General features: G+C 36.9%; 1 protein-coding gene across 2 annotated transcripts in view; it reads left to right on the plus strand.

The window, feature by feature from the left end:
* Positions 1–26,406, plus strand: part of SPATA17 (spermatogenesis associated 17) — an 88,461-nt gene that overhangs the window by 47,261 nt on the left and 14,794 nt on the right. For both annotated transcript variants that reach the window (XM_075749283.1, XM_075749282.1), the window contains exons 7-9: positions 6,433–6,636; positions 11,723–11,874; positions 21,816–21,951. In XM_075749283.1, the coding sequence (XP_075605398.1) occupies positions 6,433–6,636; positions 11,723–11,874; positions 21,816–21,951 (492 nt within the window). The remainder of the gene's footprint in view (positions 1–6,432; positions 6,637–11,722; positions 11,875–21,815; positions 21,952–26,406) is intronic.

Below are 26,406 nucleotides of genomic sequence, written 5' to 3' on the forward strand. Positions count from 1 at the left end.
GTTTTATAGGTGGCTCTTTCCCCAGTAAATTTCATATTAAAGATACTATCCTTTTATTTTCACAACATACGGAATATTCTGAAAGCCTGTAATAAACTAGTTATTTAGAAGTTTTGAACTGCTTTTCTTTTACAGACATGGTTGCAGCATCATTTAAACATGTTTTTTCCCTGTGAATCATTAATGTTTTAAGGTATTTCTTTTACCTCCTAGAGAAACTGTATCTGGGGATTAACAAGATTGTTCACTGGAATTCATGTGGAAGCATAACTGCAGTAGCTGAGAAATGATCATGTTTCCTTTTAGTTCTCAGCAAGAGTAATTGAATGTTGAATATCTTACTAAACGCTGGACTGTGACAGTGTGTTAACACTCCAACTATCTCCTAACAGCAGGGCAATTATTTGCTGAGTGGGATTTTTATAAATCCCCTGGCAGTAGTATGTCCTGATAATTATGATGAAGTGCACTGGTCAGTGTTGATTCAGCAATCCCATCTCTAGCAAATATTTCATTCACAGCTCTCCTTCATGCTTTTACTTTTATGGCTTTTAAAGACCTCTTACCTCTCCTCTCAGCTTGCTTAGTTTTTTTACAAATTACAATGGAGCAAAAAAGGATTTTCAAGTTGAGGCCCTGGTTTGCTGAAGTATTGTCCTTCTTGTTTAACTCCTCATTAAAAGACCAGAATGAGAAAGTAGGACTTTCTTTAGGTTCTTACTGTGACAATCACTTGCAAAGGCTTCCTCCCTCAAAGCTATTTTTTTCGAGATTAAATGACCGTTAAATGAAACATTTCTATTCATGATATATGTTGATTATTTCAGACTTTCAGAGTTGATATGGGAAGTAATTAAAATAGAACATACCTTTATTATTGTTTAGTTAAAGTAAATAATATTTTAAAGATATAAGGATACACTTTCTATTGACTTCATGCTTACATTTTATCTTCAGCTCAACTTCATCGATTTTTCATTTTCCATCTGTGTAATTATTTGCAGTGCAGTAGCTACAATGTATCTATTAGGGCATATTTTGCTTGGAATTTTATACGTAGACTTCAAAAGCTCGGTCAAGAAATAAGAAAGAAGAATAAGAAAGAAGAAAGAAGAATAAGAAATAATTCATTCATAAATAAAAATTGCAGCATCTAAAACTGTTCACATTTTATTATACCACTTGGGATCACCAATCTTTTCTGAGGAACAATCCAGCATAATCAACACAGCCCTTGTCTTTCCCTTTCTACCTGCACTTTTTTCTTTCCTTTCTCCCTTCCTTCTTTCTACTTTTTTTTTTTTTTTTCTGCTCCCTTCCTTCATAGGTTAGCTTTCAAGGCAAGCTCCTTTTGTATTCTGGGAAAACACAGTTAAATCTTTCTCTCCGTACAGAAATGACAAACAGCAAAAGAGAAACATGGATATTCTACAGCATGGACTAAATATGGGATTAGAGATGGAAGTGATGCAGAATATAAAAAAATCTTCAACTAATTTTTCTTTGTTAATATCTTCATTAAATTAATATTTTTTTCTTAGTTTTTGTCTTTCTTTATATGCCACCATTAATTATAAAGATAAGAAAATGATTGGGAGGAAACTAAATGATAGAGTGTTAGAAATGCAAAATGATTCAAAATATTAATGTAATGCTAAGGATGACTGGGTAACAAATGGTACATTTGCCAGTATGCTTGACCTGACACAATTAATATTCCAGGTCATGCTTGGGTTTCCATGATGGAAGGTCTGAGGCAGAGAATTCTAGGGGAAAAATATATCTGTTGTATAACTCATTTCTCTCTCTCTCTTTTTTTTTTTCTTATTTTCCCTGACGAGTCAGAACCATAGTCTTAAAAAAAAAAAAATAAATCTGTGCTTTCACACCTCATTTGCCATATTCACCACTGGGCCACCATTCACCAGACGGGCCTGATGCAAGGAGGTCAGTAAGAAGCTATTAGCAGAGTCCCCTCCTGAGATTTCTTTGGTCTTATTGAGGTGGAAGTTAGCATGACAGTACTGCAAATAACTCAGTTGTTGGTTTTTTAACAGTTAGCACAGATTTCCCCATAGTGTTTGTCACTTTAGAAAATTGTTCCTGGAAATGCAGTCCCAGAAAGCTGGCTTGACAGAGGCCCTTCTTAGTTGTGAAGAACATGGGTACAGAAAAATGTCTTATTCTCCCTGCAGACAAGAGGTATTTTTTGTAAACTACCATAATATTTTGGAGGGTAACATATTTTCCTACGGACTAAAGGTGGGGAGAATAATGGAATCAAAGTATGAAGTAATATCTCAAGACAGATACTCTTCTGTCATTGAAAATGCAGTATTAACTACAATGGTTTTGTAGTCGAGATAATATTGTATTAAAGTAGGGAAAAGATGAAGTAACGCTTTTAGCACGTTGTACTGGTCTCAAGAAGATATGCAAATTTATTAAGTACCAAAGGCTTTGATCCTCCAGATTCTTAGATTTCTGCAGACTGCCAGCTCCCTGCAGAGGATAGAGTGAATAGGGCATCCATCAGCGCACAACACATGTGCAAGAAATTACAAAAATAAGACTGATTTGCAGACATAATTAAAAATGAATGGGAGCAATTTTGCCAGAGATTGGTCTGAACTGGAAAGTAGAGTCAAACTCATCCCCTTGTCTCTCCTACCAAACTTTGCCAATGTTAAATCTAGGCCTAAAACCTTACCACAAACATTGGGGAATTTAGAGTAAATTAGTATTATTTTGATCTATCTAGATACTAACTCTGCTGATTGCTCTGCTATCTGTGTGTTTGAATGCTTGAACATATATAATTAAAATGTAAAGCAATTAACAAGGTCTGCTTGAAAAATTATTATTTAAAAATGCACTTCAAAATCAATTTTGACCTAGATCTTACAAAGAGTTTCCACTGTAGAAGAAGCGATAACGTTCACAGTGTCCAACGGGCCTCACTAAAACTCCAAATCCATTTTCATAGTTGATACATTATCTGTATATTTAACCTGATAGTATGTAAAAAAAGAACAACAAAAGATGTGTCTTTGTTAAGACACCTTTTCAGCAATAGTAGTTCCAATGACACCGAATCAATAGATTCCCACACCTATTATGGCTAATTTTGGTGTCATTAAAAGTGCTAAAAGCCAGTCCTATTTGTGCACCTTGAGATATTCAGCAGTGTTTCACAGTGTTTGAACCCCTTATGAACTATAGTTTTTTCTACTGCCAAACATTTAAACAAAGAAATGTCAAGTAGAATATGCATAGTATCTTGATATAGGTTGCAAAATGCCATTTCAGAAAGGCATTATACTCAGGGAGCCATTTATACTTGCTCTAAGTATGACTAACAGAAGCAACTTAGAGCCCAGACAGCACATCACTTTAAAGCTATTTTTGCCTGTAATTTGTCAGAGGAAAAATGTTTAAATTATTTCAGATTATGTATTTTTCCACTTTTGGGAAACAAAATTTAAAAAAAAACCCAAACCTGTGCTATGTAGACAGATTTTTTTTTTCTTTTGTTAAAATTTACTACCCAATTTGCTCTTCAGCTTTTTAAAATTTATTTTCTTTTTACAAGAAAAAGCTTAAAAAGAGATGTAAATTTTGGACAGATGCAGCTCTGATCAGGATTTGCTACGATCAACAAATCCGTGCCTACCACCTTCAGAGAGTCATTATTATGCCATAGTGGTTTATTCTACATAATCCTGATTCTCAGTGGTGCACATGGAGATGTTTTTCTTCTGGAAAAAGTTTACATTTTCAGTAACATTGTAGTTTTCTATAAAATATGTGCTTCACAGACATACCGTCAGAGAGCAGGATCTCTCCCACTCGCTGGGGACCTCTGCAGACACATGGCATGGCTGGTACGCAGAGTCTTCCACGTTAGGCAGGATACAACAGCTGAACATAGACGACGTAGGAATGGGTGGAAAGATAAAGTGACATTAGAACAAGCAGTTCAGTGAAATGTGAATAAAAGGTAGTCACAGGCAACCACTTTTCTATTTCTCTGTCATCAACAGAGTGAAGGCAAAAGTTCATTGATCAGAACGTAAGCAGATCTGATGGCTATGGTAGGACTAATGGGTGAAGAGCCATAATGACCATGGCATAGAGTTGGTTTGTGTATCTCCAGCATGGAATCTAATTTGTATGGAAGGCCTTGACTGTGGCATTGTACATTTGAGAGAACTTGTGTAACAAGTATATAGTGTGTGTTCAATAACTGTGGAACTGTGCAATAAAGTCGGAGATAGCATATGGAACTTGTGTTTATGTAGCGCTTACAGGTCACCAAGTATTCATAAGCAAAAATGTACCGGGCTGATAAGAAAATTGCAATAGGACAATGTATGAAATATGACAAAAATAATAACAGCATTAGGAGAATCTGTAACTTTGTGAGATGTTCATGGGAGTAAGATCCATACTTGTAGAACCAAACTTTTAAGATGCAGCTGGATTTTACAGATCATACAGATGGACCTGCAATTTTGCATTTATTCCATTGATTCTGCTTGCCTGCTATTTGAAGCATGGATGCCTGCCATTTTAGTTTGGCATCCTGAAGGAACAACCAGTGGTTGTTTGGCATACATGTGTTTCTACCACTTATCTCTATTCGTGTCCTCTTTCCCATTGCACTTTTAGACTGATAGTGTAGTGGGATAGTTTATAGGGTTTGCACTAAGAGGGGAACACAAAGGGACAAAACCAATTGTCATTAGACCCAGATCACTTACAGAGTTGAAGAATGTAGCCCATAAAACTTTGAATAGCCCAACAATATTTCGAATAAGCTGCCGTCTCGGAATATTTTTGTCTATTAAACAGTAAGTTTTATATGGGCCTTGTTTAACTGTTTTGAAACAAGAAATCGGAACTTCCCAGTAGAACACATTAATGAAAAATGCATTAGAGCTAATTGGGGAGCGTTCAATCCTCTCAGCCCCAAGAGATTAATACTTTATGAGGAGGCTGATGCTCTACCTAGTTTTCTCATGGGTCCTCAGTAGTGTTCCAAAGAAGAAATGCCAGATTTTAAACATTTACTCTTTTCTGTACCTTGCCCTGCATCATGAAACTGATTTCTTTTCCTACTATTTGTTTTCAATACTTCTTAGCAATTAAAATTACGATAAAAGCAAAGGACAATATATTTTAACTGAACAAATCTACTTTAAAGATCTTAAGAATACTCTGAGTATACTGATGTAGAAAATACAATTATCCTTAAAGCAACTCAGTATCTTTAAATTAATTTTCACCAGGTGTATTTTAAGCATATATCATCTGTTTTATAGGAGATTTAGTGGCTTTGTGTAATATGGTATAGAAATTCTTATGGTTAACAGTTCATAATTAATTCAGTAAACTCACATATGTCTTTTTGAGAATTGTTTATATACAACTGATAAAATCCCTATATTTATAGGAATGATTTGGGAACAGTCTGCCACATAATTTTGACTTGCCAGATATTCACACATTGTTAATGACGTAGATCACTAGTTCACAATTGTACGCTTTATAGTAATAATTGTTATATTAGATCATACTAGTGATGCAATTAATGATGCATCCTGAAAAAATGAAATGTCAAATTCAATGAACAATGAATCTTTACAGTTTAATTCACAATTCAGAAATTTTTATTCTAAATTTTTGTTTTCACAGTTTTTCTACTATTAAACCTAAATGCATTTGAATAATTAAAGGAATTTAATAAGAACATTTTATTGCAATTACTGTTTTCTGATATTCCATACATTTTCTTGTATATCCCCTTACCTAATCACTGAATTTTACTTTTAAAAATGCTGCAGTTGCCACTCTCTTAGTCCACATTGTGAGTCAAGTAGCACAAAGTTTAGAGGGACAAGAGTTATGTTCCCTTGCGTAAGCACTGATTTTCGTCTTTGAGTATGTGTTTGGAAATAATAGGTAATGTATTTTTGTTCCTATTGTATATAGGAATTTAAATTAAATTTTAAATTTCAAAACAACTTTAACAGTTTGCCTTTAAAACTAGATGCAAATTTGTACAGTTTTACTTATTTTTTTAAGGGAAAACTGGCATATTGCATTGACTACTGCTGTGAAAGGTGGAAGCTGAATGTGACTGAAAGAAAACAGGGGTTTGAGATACAGGAACCTCTTCCTTCCGTAAAATTAAGCTTACTCCCATGTGAAGGGCTGAAACTCAGATTATACATTATGTTATCCTATTTAAACCCTTTCTTAAATGTAATGCGGTGCCCAGAGATGCTTTTAAGCTACAGATCTATCCCATGTCAGTAGTCATCAGAAACTGTTTGTTATATAGGTTTTTAACTGGTTTGATTTATAGAATAAATGCAAGCATGAGTTTCAAGTTAGTTGAAGTCCAAGATAACCCCATCTTCTGCTCAGATCGCAGGCATATACAATTCGCCGTTCAGGAAATCCCCGGATCCAATGGAACTGCTGCTACGGAAGTCAAAGCCATTGAGCCACAGATGGCAGCAAATGGAGAGTCCCGTCGCCTGTGAGCTCTACGACTGGCCAACTTGCAGAAGGCCTCCGACTTTTTCCACAGCACAGCCTCTGCCACCTATTGGCAGGCAGAAACCTCAGGTAACATTTTTCAGTGTCTCTGAGGCAGCTTTTGTTCATATCTTGTGTCATAGATTATCATAGAACCCATAAGGATCATCAGCTCCAAAAATCCCTTTTGTGGATTTTTTTTTTTTTTTATATATAGATCTAGTACTTGCACTCAGGATATAAAAGCTTTGAAGCAGATTTGTCTTAAAGAATACGAAACCTAGGTGGCATGTAAAAACAGGGAAATATGATTCTTTAGACTTTTATTCTTTGGGGAAAAAATGTCATTTCACATATTTCAAAGGGAAGAACTGATATAGTTGAATATCAGTATTATGATTCATTAGAGGTAGAATTCTTAATTTCCAATTTTAATTCAATAAAAAATAGGAGAATTGAAAGGTTATAGGAGAAACTAACCTTTTTTTTGATAAGTTTTTGATAAGTTTTGATAAGTTTTTCCTCTTTTTTGCAATTGTTTTCCATATGAAGGCCAAGAGACATCCTCTCAGTACAGAATATTTCCTGCTCTTTTGTGTCCACTAGTTGTGTGTCAGCTTTAATTACAAAAATTTCTACATTTTGTTCTGCATCACAGTTCAGTTGCCCAGCTCCCGTTCGTAACTGTCATAGTCTCAATTTAATTTCAGTTAATGTCAACATATGTTGCAGATATAGCTTTTTTTCTCATCTATAAGTTAATGGACATCTCTGAGATAATGCATCAGAGTGAATGTCCCACAAGATTGAAAAACAGCTTTTGCCACTTTATTATCAAAACCTGCTGGGAATATGCCCAATATACGCAGCAGATGATAGACTTTTGAGACCTCACTTGATGACGGTACAATGATATGTAGCTTTTGCCAGTAAATGCCTGGTCCAGGTACTTTGAGATAGAAGTATTCTGTCTTTCTCTCTATTCTGAAGAATTTTTCAGTTTGCCCACTCTACCGAACCTTCTGCTTACCTCACACATACACTTTCAGTGCTAGTTTGATTTTGAATGACCACAATGTCTTCAGAACCTGTTACACTTTTTTTTTTTTTAAACTCTGTCCTATATTTAAAATTTTTCTGTATTTTGCTTAGAGAGACAATGCTTCTAAACGTGTCCTTCTCAGTATCTTTCACTGAAGCTATCATTTAGCTACAGAAATAAAACAACAATAATGAGCAATAACCAATGTATAATATATCTTTATTGGTATTTTACTCCTTTAATTCAATATGGTTATTTTCACTATATTATTACAGCCCTTGGTAGAGGTGGTCTGAACACAGTCTTAAGTTTGAACTACTGCTGGGTTCGAACTACATGGATGTGTGCCATCTGCCACAATTTACCTGTGGTTTATTGGTTGCATCCACATTGTTCTTCAGTGGGGAGAGCCGTGGGCGTACTGGCTAACCCACACAGAAGAGGCTTGTCTCACCTTTATGTCTTGACTGACTTGTCCATAGCAGGACGAGTCTCTATCAGTGGTGGGACATGAAGGCAAAAAGAATTGGGTTAGAGCACGAGGAGAAGATGCAGGCCTGCCAGAATACCTCTGGAGAAGTAGAGTTGAGCTACACAGAGATCCATACTGCTTATAACAGTAAGGATCAACTTCGGGGCGGTTCTCCGCCTTTGTCCTTCCCTCCTTATGTTCTCCCTACCTTGGCTGCTTGAGCTTCCTCATTGAACTCACTGACTCACATTAGAATCAAGACAAAGTGTGAGCCAACAAACAGTTTGGGTGATCAGGACGTTTGGAGTTGAGATAAATATGACATTATCTCTTTACCTTCTGGGACCAAAGGGACCATGATGGTCCTTCAGCGGGATGTGACTGAATGCATTGTCTCTCAGGACAGAGGGGAAGATTTTGCCTAGTGGAGGTGGTATAGGAGTCATGCTTCTAAATAAAGAGGGAACTGAGAGATTTTTCCATGTTTAAGTTGCTCTTGCAAAACCGCTTTACTGTATACAAAGTATCTTACAAGCTTCTGTTTGGATTTTGAATATTTTATAGACCTTTCTAAGTTCAGACGCACACACAGCAGTCGTGCACAGATAGCCTTTTAGAACAAACCAGAAGAGTTCTGTTTATTTTCTGCACCTCAAAGAGGGAATTTGCTATATAATACTTTAATCCTTTCAGCACCCTGGGATGTACACTGTGGGGTAAATTTTCAAAGCACAGTGCGTGGATTTAGCTGCGCGACTCTTATTGATGTTAATGGGAGTCACACGGCTAAATCCCTGCACAACACTTTGACAATTTAGGGTTGTATGTCTAAGAAAAGGACACTGGTAAGAGCTGATGAAACAGCTGGAAATGAAAACCCATCGGAACGCATCGTCCTGAAAGTTGTCTGGTGTGACAATAAGGAATTTAATTACTAGATATACTTGTGTCCTAGTTCTCTGTGGTAACAGTTTTTGGCACCAAGGTTCTTTTTCTAATATCTGTCAGGCCCACTTGAGTCACTTGTTACTTCATTGTTCTTTCAGGTATCTAAAATTTCTGTTGCCCATAGGGTTGGATATTTTATATGAGAATGTCAATTATAGATGTTTAAAAGAACAAAACTTAGCTATCAGCTTTCTCTTAGGGAAATGGGTATTTAGCATTTTATAGGTAAGCTCTGTGTGTGTAAGATAGTGTATTTAAAAGAAAAGTTTTAATGATGCTTATACATCAGTTAGATCTATCATTTTTATTACTGAGTTAACTAGAATTACAGTTTGATGGAAACACAGATAATGCTAAAATTAGTCATCTGTTCATTAAAAGGCATTAATAACAGAAAGCGCATTGCCATTTTTAGGGGATTTTTTGCATGCTGTTAGCTTTCCTGCAGTGGGGGCAGGGAAGAACATATGATTTCATGTAGATCATAATTTTTATCATGAGTTGCTGATTTTATGGTAAAGTAGTAAGAATGCCCCTCTGCTAACCTTTATTTGGCAGACCAATAGGTAGCGAGAAGATTTATTCTACTCAGTCTAAATTCCAAACATAGACCATAAAAGTTGTGTGAGTTGCTTTCAGGGTGAGAACTGTTGGTTTTTAGAGGTCTTGTCATCTTAGATCTATTCCTTAGGTGCCTATTGCTGGGTAAGTTTCTTCAAATACGTGATTCAGAGGAATGGAAAAATCTGCAGGAAATGTTTAGAATTATCTTAATATTCTAACAAATAAACCCCACTTCCATTAGTGATGACACAGCCTTGTTTGAGAGACCTTTGCTTAGTTACACGCTTTTCCATCTCCTTGTGTTAGTAGTTGGACTCTGTTAATTTCATTTGAACTATGGATTGAGAAAGAGTTAGAAGGTCTTAGAAATTAAAGATGGAAACAAATCCTTGCTTGGATATCTGATTTGGCCCTTACCCTGATGGAATATGAGTCAATATTTTACAATGAAGAAGAAATACAATATTCTGAAAGAGTGTTTTCTAAAAGCAAACATATTTATCTTGATATCATTTGACAATAGTACATTTCTTTCTTCTTTGCTCCATATATCCACTTCTTGCAAACATCTTACAACATAGAGTATTCACTTTTTATTATAAATTTAAACCTTTTTTTATAACTTGATCATCAGATTATATAATGCTAGAACATTGCTTACTGGTTTTAATGTCCTGTTCTAGTATTGATTATTCTCTCACAGGCAATAACACTTTTCATTCTATTTTTAAAGACTTACTGTGGTCATATTAAATGAACATTTTTTTTTACGCAGACTTAAAGAGTAGAAGCAAGAAAATATGTGCAAGAAGTGTAAATACTATGCTCACTTGCTTACTAGGACCTTTAAAAAGATCTCCAAATCATGGTGCTGTGCCTTTAAAAAGTAAAGTTCCAATAAAAATCCATTAACTACTTTCAAATATAGCAATCCTCCTGTCCAGCTGTGAAAAGTACTAGATGATACTTATTTGCCATTTGTGTTATTTACGGTCCATGACTTTTATGGTAACTGGTTCCTATTATTGGTTTCTATTAATGTAAAACATAAGTGAACATAAATGAGGCGTGAATCATTTCTTTTTATTAGCCCCACAGTCTTCACTCAGTGCTTGCAGTAACTCCAGCTGTGACTTGTTAGTGATAACCTATTTAAAGAAGGATATCTTTAAGAATAAAGGCTGTGATTAGGATTCTTTGTCTGCTCATAGTTTCAGAAGGTTTCACTAGTTCATTGCAAGATCAACAATTACGAAAATAAAATAAAAATTAATTAGCAACACTTCTAAATCCAGAGTTGCCACTAAACTGTCCGGGGTGTAATATGGCACTAATTATACTCCAGGTAAGTTCTTACAGGTTAATACTAAAAGCAAGACATAGGATATGTCACTTTGACAGCGCAGGGAAGGACTTCCTGCAGCTATTTATCTCCGCTGTTAAATGGTAGGCGTTGATATGATCAGTTATTAAACAACATACCCTGGAAAAAAGATATATATGTGTATATGGAGGGTTGTGAATTATGAGCTTTCTTTTTTTTTTTTAAAGAATAATGAAATTAATATGGAATTAGACTTTTCAAAAATGTTCCAATATTTTCAAAATATATTATTGATGTCATTAGTTTGAATTGTATTAGAAAAATTGTATCCTAAGTCTTGTATTCAGTTCCCTTCCAGGTAGCTTTATAGTTAAATTGAAAACACCATGTTCTTTAAGGTAAAACATTATTTATACTATGAAAAGGAAAAGACTTAGGCTTTCTACTTAAGCAGAATCCAGAAGCAGTTAATACTTGTGTATCAGATTTTGTTTCACCAATATTTTTTTCCTGAGGAAAACCCAAGTTTTCCTAATCTGTTCTAACAATGTATTGTTTTAAAATAATAAATATTTATTAGTAGTTAAATAAATCTGGAGCGCACATTTCTCATTCTCTTTGGAGCTTTAGAGCACGTTATCAACCTTGGTGTTATCTGTAACCCTCTATCAAAATGAACCGCTTTAATTATTTTGGAAGAAAAGTCTTGCTACACTTCCCAGAGATTCGGTGTCCTCTTTCATCAGCGATGTGTCATGAATAAAAGAAGGAAAGAAAAGAACTATAACCCCACAATAAAACACTTACATTACCCTATACCTTTCAGGGGCCTTTCCGCGATACTGCTGAAGTATTGCGGCAGCGCTACAAGCCTCTGGAACCAACCTTGCGAGTGGCAGCATCAATCAATTCCTCACTAGAGAAGGCCAGAGAGGAAATGAAAAGGGAGGGATGGAGAAACTGTATACATGACAATGAGTAAGTTCTTTGTTTTTTTTCTTATATTGTTATGAGAATGTTTTCTTTATTCCGTTGCTTTCAGAAACCTTTCATGCCTGACAAAATGAAATGTCAAACCTGACAGCTTACTAGCAAACATTCTATGTACATACTTCTAAATTCTGTGTCCTTAGATTATAAAGTGTTCAGGGCAGAGACCCTATCTTGTAATTGTGTGACATGTGCCATCCATATCTATGAATCTAAAGAAGAACTTGTAATAATAATACTAATACTAATACGTGATGCAACAGATGGGTTTAACGGGAAATACAAAAACAAATGCAAATTCTGTTTCGCCACGTGCGCCTTGTCAAGGAAAAAACACTGTTTCAGTCTTTGTATTCAGGGAGCTTACAGACGATGGGAGGAAGAAGTGGTGTTGCACGCCAGCGGGACTTGCTCTGTCTCCTGGTAGAGTACCAAGGCTTGCTTGGAAGGGAAGGGAGCCTACGTTGCACGTGTTAGAACGTGATGCAAAAACTGCAATCATCTTTGAAGCAGTTTGGTTTCCTAAGCCGTAGCATCTGTAATAGTGTCAGACAGGCCAGTTCTTTTCCATACAATTCCAAATACAGACATAATCCATTCCAAAAGATTTAAGGCTGTTACCAAAATATTTCCAATTCTTTTCTTATCGTGATGGAATGCTTGTCCAATCATAATAAAAGCCTGTGAAGTCAACCTGCTCTGACTTTGTAGTTAACTAGAAAAAGTTGATTTGTCAACTTTTCCCTTGAATTCACTGCTCTTGGCAATCCTTTGACACTTTAATACCAGAATTCAGGACAGAAAGGAATCACTTTTCCTGATGAGCAGCCTGTGATTCCCTGGTTCACTGGGACACGATGCTTTGCTAGCTTGGAGCTGTTTCAAGCTTTTTGATCAGCTCCATGTTGCCACGTGTCGGCTTCAGGACTGGGACTTAAGCATGCCAGAATCAATTGAGTTTGCATGGTTTGGCTTTTATTTTTTTATTGCTGGATCGTTTTCCTTGCATTTTCCCTGATTTAACATTAAAAGTGGCTTTAAATGGAAATTCTACTCACACACAGTTTTGAAAGAAAAAAATCTCTTAGTTCAGCTACTTTTCCACTTTTAGGCAATGTTATTTTTTTATATTTGGTGCCAAAATTGAAAAATAGTACTTTTTATTACTTTAATACCAAAACCATAACTGAGTTAAGTTACAAGTAAAAATGTACTTCAGTTTTCTATTCCTCTCTGTAGTCTTTCTTTCATTGGGGTGGGGGGAAGTGGCTTAACTTCCACATCTCAGCTTCAATTTGGGCCATTTTTTTTTAAATTTTTATTTCTAGCTTCTGCCAGTGAAATTTAAAAAAAAAAACCTAAACCAAAATAAAACAAACAAAAATACCCCCCAAAACTCAAACAAACACTAGGTAATAATTAATGTTCTACCTCTCATTTAAAGTATTCTTCTCACTTAATAAGTTTTGACTAATGCATTCCAAGTGAGGATGGATGATATCCTTCATTTACAGGCATGAGTATATTGCCCAGTCTTTATTTGATGTTTATCCCAGCCATCACTCTGTCAACAGATTCAGAAGGTCAGATCTTGTAATAAATATTTCACTGACTCTCTTCAGTGAGTGCATTGTGAAGCTTTGGTCTTGCGCACTTTAAATTTGGAGTCTCCAACGTTGACAGATATTAATTGATCAGGGATCTTTATTTACCTTCAGGGTAAGGAAGCATTTAGTGCCATCCTTAATGCACAGGAGCGGTGTCCTAACCCAAATGATTCTCAGCTTTGTGCGCGCTTAATGCATAGCGTATTATACGTTCTCAGGCTCTGATCATTCCGTTTGTGCTTCATATTCAACCAACCATGCAAGGGTCACATCTGTAACCTTGAAAAGGTGATGACAGAGTTGCAGGTCATCGTCAGGACTAACGCTCACTGGTAATGCTGCAGCGGCTGTGTGGGATGCCAGTCTCCAGGGAGGAGTCAGCAAAGGGTTACTCAGATTCTACAGTAGTTTTTTTCCTCAGCAGTGTCTATTATGAATTGACAAATTTCTGTCTCTTTCTATGTAATTGTGTACTTTGGGACTGTATTTCTTCCTGGTAGTGCTTCCTATGCTGATTTTTCTCCTATTTTAGAAAACAAGGAGAGAATGAACAGCGGAAGTGTGAGGCAATTGCTGAGAAAGCTTGTGTTTGCATAAAGTGGCAAACTGACTCCTCGAGCTGTGTATTTCCAGAGCGAGTATTGTGTGATACCTCTTAAGATAGAAAAATTGTCAGTGTCTACCTGCAATTTCTGACAACATTCAGAATTCCCACTCACCTCTGATTATCAGGGTTCTTTAAAGTGGCGATATGTTTCTGCTAAGTGTTTCAAGCTCTGAGAAAGTTTTTGCTTCTGATAAAATGCAGAAATAATTGAAAAAGCTGTGGGAGAGGTTGAGGCAGGCAGAAGCAGTACGAATGAAACCGAGAGAGATTGCTTAGTTAAAGCAACTGCTGGAATTTTTGTAATGAAGGAACAAATGGGTAATCTAGCCTAATAAGAGTGATTCCTTCTTCTCATGTAATTGAAGCTGTTACTGCCTTATTGTGTTATTTTTCATACAAATGAAGTGATTTCCCCCTCCGCTTGGGTAGGAATGACAATTGGACTCCTTCGGGATGGCCACTTAATAAACTAGTGCCTAGTTTGAGACACCAACTGCTGGATCCAGCAGATTTAGATCACTAAGCATGAAAAGTTCTTTACTCAGTTGCATGCAGCTGCATGCTGGCCTCATTTCCCACGGAACAAAAATGTAAATTATTTTCATTAACTTTGCTGAAATCTGTCTCGTGTAATATGCATCCTGCTTCTAAGTATACTATTAAACGTCTTTATAAAGTCAACGTACATCAGAATGTGTTGCAATGTGGTGACAGAAAGGGGATAAAGCAGCAGTAGCGTAAGACTGAGGTTTCCTGATTTATTGTAGTTTTCTGGGGCGACATCAGGCAAGGTGTCTCAGCTTCTGGCTACCTCTGTGCTCAGTGCTGTACTGGAGATAGCCAAGCTAGTCCCGAACGCACCGGTTCTGCTGCGTGCAGCAGAGTGCAATGTTTGCAAACCCTGCCGCTCATGCGCTGTGTGAACCTTGCAGCACCGAGCTCCTTGTGGGCTTGTTCTCAGCAGGAGAATGCTTTCCCTTCGAACCAGCGCGGGTGCTTCTGCGCTACACGGTGCTGTGCGCGGAAGGTACGCTTATAGAGGAGTTAATGATCTAAATAAGCTCTGTACTTGGAGAGCATCAGTGGTATGAGCTGCCTGGTATTAATGGCAATAAAACTTGTAAAGCAAGTCGCTTGAAGATTTAAGATTTAAAAAAATATTTTCTTTTCTACATTTATAGGACCTTTTACTGTATTTCTGACTTAGCTGCAGTGAAAAAAAAAATGGCCACTACATTTTATCTCACACAAATATAACACATCTGAAAACTTTTTTCAAATTATACTTAGTTTTTCATATGCTTTGCAACTTCAGCAATTTGCATATTTTCCGGACTGTTATTGTATTATGATAAACAGGGATTATCATATATTTTCAGATAATGTTTTCTTAACAATTCAACTTCTATTTGTAACTCTTCCATTTATTTTAATTACTAGCACAGTGTGCAACATTTATTAATCAGCAGAGTCTTTTTAAGTTAAAATACTAAATTAGCTAACCCCATTAACACAGAATACTCCAAACAAGCAGTAATAGGAGAGGTAGTTACTGTGCAAATCGTATTATACATGCGGGTGCTCTAGGGCACAGTTAAGCATGATTACCCTCTTTTGATCCAGTATTCCTCTGCTTCTTCCAGCTAATTTCCACTGGAAATTTACAAAGTAGCGCCTTCATTTTTCCATCTTAATTTTTCTAATGAAGTTCTGGTACTTTATAACACTGGGGATGCAGATAATAAGTCTGTGTATAATTAAGAAGTTCCGGAATTTGCTGCAGAAGAGATCTCTTTTACTTCCTACAAGAGCTAGACTGTGTTTTTCTTTGCCTCTTTACACTATCGCAGACAGGGGTTAAACAAAAATGGATGGAGGATTCTTAGATTTACTGACATTAGGATAAAAGTGATTGCTAGTTTATTGAAAAAGTATGTATTTAGTATATTACTGTAGACAATATTTGTAATAATGCACATCAAATAAGTTTCTTATGGCAAAAATACTGCGATAAAGGTAATCTGACTAGATATGTTATGGAAAATATTCTTTTTAAATAATTTTTTTTTTGGTAAATAACACTTTGATTTTAATATGCACTCATTATGAACTAAATAATGGCTGCCCTGGTGCAGTTGTTTTGCTATGGAAAACCATTGTGCTTCCTTTGTTCCCCAGGTGAAAAAATAGACACTGATTTGATGAAGAAACTATTTCAGGTATAACCCGAATTTGAAAGCTTAAAATGAATTTCATGTTTTATTACAAGAAAAAAAAAAAGATAGAAGATGTACGGCTTCCCAATAGAGAAGCATAGTTTGTTTGGAGCTAATTGTTCACTGTTTTCTTCAAAGCGAGACAAAATTGTTTGATTTGAATTAAATCAAGACAACAAGGAATTGAATTGCTATTGCATAGAACCATTTTAGATAAAAATTTAATGCTGTAACACATCTAGAGTTAAGATTTTGGTAGTATTTTTACTACTAAATTACAAAAATGCACAGTACATACGAATATGATGAAAGTTTGGAAAACCATGTAAGCAGAATATTATTCTAGTTCTCCAGTTTTAATATTTCTGATTGTGCCCTGGTAGTGCAGCATGTATGTCAGTCTGGCAGTAGATCTTCTGAAGTTTGAAGCACTTGTGGTATCAGGATTACACGCTGCGCTGCTAGGCTGCTGGGATTTTGCCTCTGAGGCAGGTGCAGAGAACGTGCTGAAGGACCACTCTGGTTTTTAAATCCAAGAAAAAGAGAATGCCACTGAACTGTGTCCTGTCGGTAGGTACCATGTAGCATTGGGACGCTGCCGCCCAGTAGTAAATGATGGACCTGAGAAATCCTCCTTCCTGTTTGTGCTACTGCTTTCCCCTCTCCCGTTGCCCTGGACACTGGAGCCCAGTACCTGCTGCTGCTTCTCTCCTCTCAGTTGATCCCACTGGAAAGCCTTCGGCATCTAAAAGGCCTCTTCCATCTCCTGTCGCAATAGTGAGAGATATTACGGTGAAAGAGACAGAATGGAAGGAAGAAATGGTAGATGAGGGATGCAGGAAGAAAGATCACTAGGGAGTAAAAAATGTGGGGAAAAGAAGGATTAGAAAGATGAAGTTAATAGTAGCAGGGAGGTGCGGGATAGGATGAGTGAAGGGAGACAGAAAGCAATTTTTATTTTTGTTGACAACAAATATCTAGGGTATCTTTAGAAATTTAAATACACGCCACTAGCAGCTGTCAGGTTTGGGATTGGCTACTAAGTTGAGGCTCCTAGGTCTTTTTACGCTAATTAGGTTCAACGTAGTGTGGTCGTGGCAACAGTGCAGCTGGCCTTCATTACCAGCGACACTGCCAGCTTTGCTCCTGGTCCTTCCTCAGGTTGTGTACGTGTAATACTGCTATTTGTAGAACCTGAGATAGTTTCCCATTTTTGGTTCCAATTCTTTCCCCCTGTCTTGGATGTATTCTATGGCATATCTCTCATTCAAGCTTTTGTGGTGGGTGAAATGAAATAATTTTTCATTTTTTAAATTTATTTCTTTAGGGAAAGTTCACCATCCATTAAATCATCAACTTTTGGAAATGCTCAGCTTATACTGACTATGTTTTATGGCATGATATAACATCAATATGGAATTTAATTCTTCTTTGACCCTGTTACGTCTGTGTCTGTCATATTTACTGAAAACCCTTAAGAATTTCTGAATTTACACTTAAATCACAAGGAAACGCTGAAACCCTGATGTAAGAATCCTGTGAGTGAGCTTTTTGTGGAGAAAAAAACTATCAACTTGTGCAGTTGATAATGGCATCATACCATTGTCTGGATTTAATTTTCTCCTCCTTCCATCACTCTCTTCTGTCACATTCAGAGCACATACTGTCATTAATTTGGGGAAAAGCTGTGTCAGGTGTATCTATAGAGCTACAGAACACAATACCATTACTGAAGTGTTTTGCAGTGCTATTGCGTTTTACTATTATTATTGGTTGTGGGGGTATAATGACTTTTGTATGACTCCCATTAATTTGGTTACCCTGCTTAACACAAAAAATTGTTTTAATGTTCTTTTTAATTACTTATTCACATAGAGTAATGAAAATTCTTACTTACTTTAAACAGACATTTAATTTGCAAGCATACGATCCTTTCTTATAGTTAGATCGTTATTGCTATAAGGATCTGCCCACCTGGCTCTGACAGCACAACTGTGGGCAGAAGAAAAAAACCCAAGTTTCTACTTTAGACTTCTTTATACCATTATACCCTATTCAATTTTTAATATTCTTTCATTTCAATTTTAATATTTTTGTTTGTTCAATGTTCTTCCTCAAACATTCATAGTAGATTTATTTTATTTTTTTTTGCGCAGCTATAGACATACATTCCAGACTATGGCATGTATTCAAGTTAATGATCTTAGAGGACGTATGCAGCAGGATGCAGAAGATCACATTTGTGCTAAACTACATGTAGAACATACTGTTAGTTGTATCTTAGTGTTACAATATATGTGGGTTTTTGTTTGGAATCATGGTAGAACATAGATTACTCTGAGTATTCATTTGCCAAAAAAGACAAAGATTAACTGATCCACAGAAAAATCAAAACTTCTATGTAGGAAATTTTATAGGGAAAACTATAATAATTTATTTTCTACTTTGCTCAAGATTTTTTTTTTGCCATTTTCTGTATAAATTTTACAGAGATAGTATTCATACTGAATTATGAATGCTATGGCTCAACTAAATTCTATGCATATATGGGCAAGTCCCTAAACTGCTAGCCTTGTCTTCTCAGCTATCCAGTCCCCCGAGAAAGCCAATTTTCTTTCATGTCTGAACAAAAGAAAAATGTACTATTAAAATGCAATTCAGAAGTGATAAAAACTGCAAGTGGAGCAGCCAGCTCACAGCACCTTCGATGTATTCTCTGGGACACTGGGGCCACATTAATTTTTGTGTGTGTGTGATGTCCATCCCATGTGCAAATTAGCATTACAAGTACCAAAATCTGTCTTATGTGAGAGTGTCCTTTCCCATGAGTATACACATGCTCCTATACCTTTGTATAATTTAAAAGTCTGCTAACTCAGTGTTTTTCTTTCACTAACTTTACATGACATTTGTTTGTGGTACTTGATAGAATAAATTGTTATAGCAGGCAAGATTCTAAAATAGTTTCTTTTTATGAAGTGGAAAGACAGACATGTAATTTTAAAAAAACAAACAGTTGCCAATGGATCAGTTAGTTAGAAAATTATTTATTTGGACCATATCAGCTGACATACAAAGCGAGATGTTTTAATCCCCATCTTTATCAAAAACTTGACTGTCTAACTCTTATAGGGACTCTGGATTCTGAGAAGCTTTCAACTAGGAAAAGGTTTTAATTAACTACACCTGTTGTCATGGCAGTTAAGTGACGTTTTAAACTTCTGAAGCATATATTTCTAACTTTACTGTATAATCATTTTTCCTGCACTTGTAGAATAAAGAATGCACGTAGCTTTTTCAGAATACCAGCCATGATGATAAACTTAATTCACAAGATTTTACATTATATTAAAATGTACCTGTTTGCTCTCATAACTCTCTTGCAAACTGAAATAGATGGAACTAAGACATCTTTGTAGGATCTCTTGCAGACCCTTTATATATAAGACGTCTTTCACCTTCCTCCATACAGTTTGCTGTGGAAATTACCCAGAAAACCTGCAGTTGTCCATGAGAGTTAGGGACATCGATCTGGAAATCTTTTCCATGCCCAAGGTGGGTAGCTGGAGCTTCACTGCTCAGTGGCACTATGCAAGCAGGGAGTCTACCATCAGTATGACTAAAAGTGAAAGAATCAGGCTCCAACAGTGTGGTGGGTTGACCCTGGCTGAGGGCCAGGTGCCTACCAGAGCCACTCTATCACTCCCCTCTTTCATTAGACAGGGGAGAAAAGGTACAATGAAAAAAAAACTTATGGGTCGAGATAAGGACAGGGAGAGATCATTCTCTAATTATCATCACGAGCAAAACAGACCGAACTTAGAGAGGGAATTCATCTAATTTATTACTAAGCAAAACAGAGTAGAGGAATGAGAAATAAAACCAAATCTTAAAAACACCTCCCCCCACCCCTCCCATCTTCCCGGGCTCAACTTCACTCCCGGCTTCAGCCTCTGCCCCCCCCAGAGGCACAGGGGGACGGGGAGTGGGGGTTACGGTCAGTTCATCACACGGTGTTTCTGCCACTTCTTCATCCTCAGGGGGAGGACTCCTCTCATCGTTCCCCTGCTCCAGTGTGGGGTCCCTCTCACGGGAGACAGTCCTTCACAACCTTCTCCAACATGAGTCTCCTCCATGGGGTGCAGACCTTCAGGAGCAAACTGCTCCAGCGTGGGTCCCCCACGGGGTCACAAGTCCTGCCAGCAAACCTGCTCTGGCGTGGGCTCCTCTCTCCATGGGTCCACAGGTCCTGCCAGGAGCTTGCTCCAGCGTGGGCTTCCCACAGGCCACAGCCTCCTTCAGGTGCCTCCACCTGCTCCGGCATGGGGTCCTCCACGGGCTGCAGGTGGAATCGCTACACCCCCTCATCCTTCCTCCACGGGCTGCAGGGGGACAGCCTGCTTCACCATGGTCTTCACCACAGGCTGCAGGGGGGTCTCTGCTCCGGTGCCTGGAGCACCTCCTCCCCCTCCTTCTGCACTGATCTTGGTGTCTGCAGAGTTTCTTACATCTTCTCACTCCTCTCTCTGGCTGCAAAAAGCGCTCTCTAACTGTTTTTTCTCTTTCTTAAATATGTTATCACAGAGGCGCTGATTGGCTTGGCCTTGGCCAGCGGCGGGTCTGTCTTGGAGCCGGCTGGCATTGGCTCTGTCAGACACAGGGGAAGCTTCTAGCAGCTTCTCACAGAAGCCACCCCTGTAGCCCCCCTGCTACCAAAACCTTGCCACGCAAAACCAACACAAACAGATAGCTAATTAGGACGTAATTATAATCTGAAAGTACACAATTTGTGAATTCCGAAGAACTAATTTCTTTGCTTTGTAATCTGCCAATACGTGAAAGTCACCAGTACTGTTTGTGTAAGTTTCTATTTTGCTAGATGAAGGTATGGTTTGTTTAGCTTTGGTTAACAGATACCAAAGTATGCATACCTAGTGTAAGGTACAGGGAGCAAATTTGCCTTGGTTTATGCTTATACCGCTGGCATGCTTGAAATGTTTCCATCCTGGTGGAACGATCAGGTTAGGGTTATGAGTTAGGGGCCTACATGACTTTTGTAAAGTGGACACAAGTTCTCCAGAAATGAGCTCTGCTTGTGTGTGGTGCAAACTGCACTGCCTGCTAAGACTTGAGATGCCGACAGGCAGATCCCAGCAAATTGAGCCCTTCTCGTTCCCTCTTCACATCATTCCAGTTGGCAGTGCAGGTACAGCCAAAGCAATAATCTAATAATGCGAGTGAGCCAAGTTATATCTTCGTACAGAAAGTTTTCATTTCATCCTGTTGAAACTCTATATCTCTTTGCTCTAAATTTAGTTTAAAAGTAGCTATAGAAGAAATTGCAGTAATTGTCTCAAAATACTGAGGGGGAACACTAAGAAGGTAGTGGAAAATAGAAGGAACATGTGACCTCCTGTAGCATTGGTATCTATGATTTACACCAATCCTGTGGCATCTAGAGTAAAGCATAACTGATTTTTAAATATACTTGAATTTCAGATTTCTACCATTTTCTTCGTATCATAAAAATGAGAAGTATGACCCATCAATTCATAGCTCAGGCAAATATGGACAAGAAACTTATGGAATTAAACACTTCCGAGAAGTACAGCCTAAGAAGTGGGTAGCAGACAAGGTAAGTCACTGCAAAAATTAAAGGATGGTTTACTTTTTTAGATTGGTATTGTATTAGAACAAGTGAATTTGGGCCTGATCCAGAGATCATGGAAACCAATGGGAATCTTTCTGGCATGTTATAAAATCACATAGTTAGAGCTGATGTGATGAGATATCAGACGTCCTCAACTGTTTCTGGTAAGTTCATTTTGAGGAAATTCAACACCTCTCCCACTTACAAGATAAGGATTTAAAAGCCTGAGTAAGTACAGTTTTGGTTATATAAGTTTTGTAAAGTTTTGCTCTAACTGTATTGCCTTTTCTGATTTAAGAGAGATTGCATATTTACTCTTGCACATCAAGAAAAACCTTCAGAAAATTATGGCAAAACCTGATTAAAACCAACAAAATACTACTTACATTCTAGTGAAGAGCCATTTTTATTTTAAGATAGTCTCATTAAACTGCCTGCTTTGTCAGGAGCATCTCAAATATTTCTGGTTTTGTAGTGCTACAAGAGGTATTTTTCCTCAGAACATGTTCTAACATGAGTTTGTGTAATGTTTGCATTACTTCTATTTGTATTAGGTATCATAATCACATTAAAATTTTTCAGTACAAAAAGGATAATGGACTTGGTAGAGAGTGCAGCAAAGAGCCACAAGGTAGTGAAGGGACTGGAGCATCTTTTGTATGAGGAGAGGCTGAGAGTGGAACTCTTCAGCCTGGAGAAGAGAAGGCTGGGGGGAGATCTTATCAATGTGAATAAACACCTGATAGGAGGGAATGAAGAAGAGGAAACCAGACTCCTCTCAGACTTAGTAGTGTCCGCTGACAGGACAAGAAGGAATGGACACAAACTGAAATGCATGAAATTCCATCTGAACATGAGAAAACACTTTTTTTTTTTTTTTTTTTTTTTAATGTGAGGGTGACAGACCACCGGCACAGGTTGCCCAAAGAGGTTGTGGAGTCTCCATCCTTGGAGGTATTTAAGACCTGCCTGGACGTGGTCCTGGGCAACCTCCTCTAGCTGAGAAGGGGGGTTGGACTAGACTATCTCAAGAGGTCTCTTCCAACCTAAACAATTCTGGGATTTTGTAAGATAGGATTACTTATTTCCCTGAAAGTAAGTTAACCTTTGTAAATATATAATACATATATAGTTCCAAGGAATCTTAGTTTGAGAAGTAATATTTTTTAAAAGAATTGTTTCTCAAAACTTTAAGCTTTAAAAATGAGCTCAGGGTAAAATTTTGGTATTTTAACATACATTAATTAAATCTCATTACAAATAAAGGCACAAAGATAACATTCAGATAAGAAGATCTGAATTTGTCTTTCAAAAGCAGTGAGTGAAGGATATGACTGGCTAAAGTCCCACAGCATAAGTGCAATATATAAAAAAGATCTAAAAGTCTTATTGGTGGTACTCATTTTGTCTTGTAAAGACTCTTCCTTTTCCAGACCTTAGCAGTTCTTGATCAGGCTCAGATGACGATATTAAACAATGTAAAGATATTTATATTGTGTATCATATAACACATCTTCTATAAATTATGGGCTTAGCTGAAACAACCAAACTTACTTTACTTGTGATCTTGGATAGATTTCAACCTAAATCTCTGGAGGTGAATAGCTGTATACATTAACCCAACATGACATACAGCCTTCCAACCCCAATTCTAAATCAATATGAAGCTTCAATTAGGAGCCGCTTACCCAAACAGAGAGATAAGAGGAGGAAAGAGCTATTTATGACCTACCTGCTGTTTTAATGGGTCATTATTATCAGGAAAAAAAAAAACCAAAAACCTCCACCTCCTCACTATATTTTAATGGAAAATGTTCTATAGGCAGGTGTGAGGTCATACTTTCATAACTTAGATTTGAAAGAACTCTCTGTCCCTTTCTTATTTCTAAACTGTATTAAAACTTTGTGTATATCAGTGCTATGAACAAAATTATCCTGTTCTAACGTATCACAAGGCTAAAGGGCATGTATCAAAATACTACAAAAAAAAAAAAAATCAGATTTTTGCTTAATGCTGTCTGCTAAACACAACTGTCTCTTGAGTTTCATGTGAGGTGATATTTTTGTGGATGCAACTTATATTACAAGCTGAATAGCTGATAACCCTGCCATGATGTCCGTTCAGCTTCTGACAGTATTATACTAGAGAAGTTTCTCTTATCATTGCTGGTAAGACAAACTACTGCACGAGTTCTTCCAAGGAGTTGTTTCAGTGGTCAGTGGATCAGTGACCCCTCTGAGCTGCTGAGGGATTATTTGATATTAGTTGGTATTAGCTGGTTTTTTTTAAACTACATATAAAAAGTTTCCCTGTGTATGTTCATGAGCATGTCCTAGTTGTATTTTCCTGAGGTTTTCGTGTGTTTATAAGTATGCATTTTAATTCAAGTCACAAAAAGATTAGTATGTAAATTATATAATTACTTTAGAAGCAAAATGAACAACAATGAAAAATATTACCTTGTTATATTTCTTCTGGAAAATGAAAGGGTATTAGCATAACTTCCTCTAAACATAATAATTACCATATCTATGTGAGAAAAGTTCATAGTTGTTCTTTTCATCTAGTTATAATCTGAAAAATTTTATCTCATTGTTTACATTTCAAAGAAGTTTCTAAGTTAAGGGAAAAACTGTTGTATTCTAATTCTTCATTAAAAAAAACCCCAAAAATGGAAATACTGTACCTCTAGTAAAGCTGAATCTAGTTAGTTTACCCAGTTGTAAACCACTATAAAAATAAAAATGCTTGCATATTTTAATATCATATGTCTAAATACCTTGGAATGCCTTTGAATTTATATGATTTTATGTGAGAAGTATCAATACAAAAATTTACCAGTCACGATGAATTTGATCTACAAGGATGGGTTCCAATGTAGCTGGACAGTCAAGGGATCAAATACACTAACTATAATCTTTCAGTTGTCAAAACACTCACATATGTTCGGGCTTAGTGAGGCAGAAATGATAGCTTACAGCCTTTAATCGGTATTGGAATTAGTTTGCATATGCATTTTAGAAAACTGACTTTAATGACAGCATTTAATGTTTTCTTATTTGCAAAATTCAGGAAGAGGCATTTTAAGATGTTCCTTCCTGATAGATTCTTTCCTCTGATGCCTTATTATAGGTGAATTACAGTACGACTGCATCACTGTTTCATTATTTGCACAGGCATTTTGGCCCTAAACAGAATTTTATTATCTACAAAGCATAAAAATACCCAGTACTGCAAAGAATTAATTTAGAGAACCTAAGCATATTGCACAGAACATAAAGTTGACCTTTACCGTCTACAGCTTTTGGAATGGAGTGGGATGTGGAACACATCATAGATTTAATGTGGCACAACGCTGTCTGCAGAAACTTGGGTGGGACTGTGACTGCCTGCCCATTGCACCCGATGATTGAATCTGCTGTCACCAGCATCCTGATAATAATGAACATTCAGCTTAACGACCGTGATTATGATTATCATAATTGATGTGCAAGTGCAGTGTGTGGGGATCATTACAGCTGAACTGTACAGCAGAGAAACATGCCTTAGTTATGGATAATTTTACTTTTATGCATTGATTGGGATAAAATATGCCTTTCAAGTTCAACAGGCCAGCTTAATATAATTTTAGGAAGATTTCTACATGTATGAATTGATGATTATGAGCTTCCTGCAAAACAGTCATTCTAGCTGTTTGTTTTGAATTGTTTCATTCCATTAATAATGGGAAATAATTAAATAATTAGATGTCGTTGAGTGGAAATCACTTATAGAATACTGCCAGCATTAATCAAATATCAAGTTCAAATATTTCTGATTGTTATGGCCTTGCCTAGGCTAGGAAAAATAGCCCTTGTAATTCACCACCAACACAATTTGATTTTTGGTGGAGCAGTAGAAACTGGGCTGCAGTCAACACTAATGGCATTTTCACACTGTGTAGTGTAGCCATTAGAGCAGGCAATAGTTGTTCCTTGTATAAATTATATCACTTCCATCTTTGTCACCAGGGGCAGAGAGTTACAGGCTCAAATTCAGCCAGTGTAGATAAATGGACAATCAACAGCTTCAGTTGATTTTGCTGGTCAGTAATCGCCTTCAACTGAGATGATATGAAGTTGCAGAAATATTTAATTCAATCATGACATATATAACAGATAACCACCAGTCTGTGCATGTATTTTAAGCCAGAGTTTGTATAAAGAATGTTACGACATAGGTAAAATGCAAAGTACAGAGTTTCATTGATTTACACTAGGTGTAAATTTGGCTCCTTGTCCAAGAACTGGCAGGAATTTCCTATCTGGGGTAACAAAGATAACAGACAACGGAAAAATTCTTGATCTTTGACTTGCTTTCTACCATAAAGAAGACTGTAAGGATCAAACCTCTATGAATGTCTCGACTGCATATTTCTTCTCACATGACTTCACTACGTT

Source organism: Balearica regulorum, chromosome 3, assembly GCF_011004875.1.
Source record: "Balearica regulorum gibbericeps isolate bBalReg1 chromosome 3, bBalReg1.pri, whole genome shotgun sequence".
Classification (NCBI taxonomy): domain Eukaryota; kingdom Metazoa; phylum Chordata; class Aves; order Gruiformes; family Gruidae; genus Balearica; species Balearica regulorum.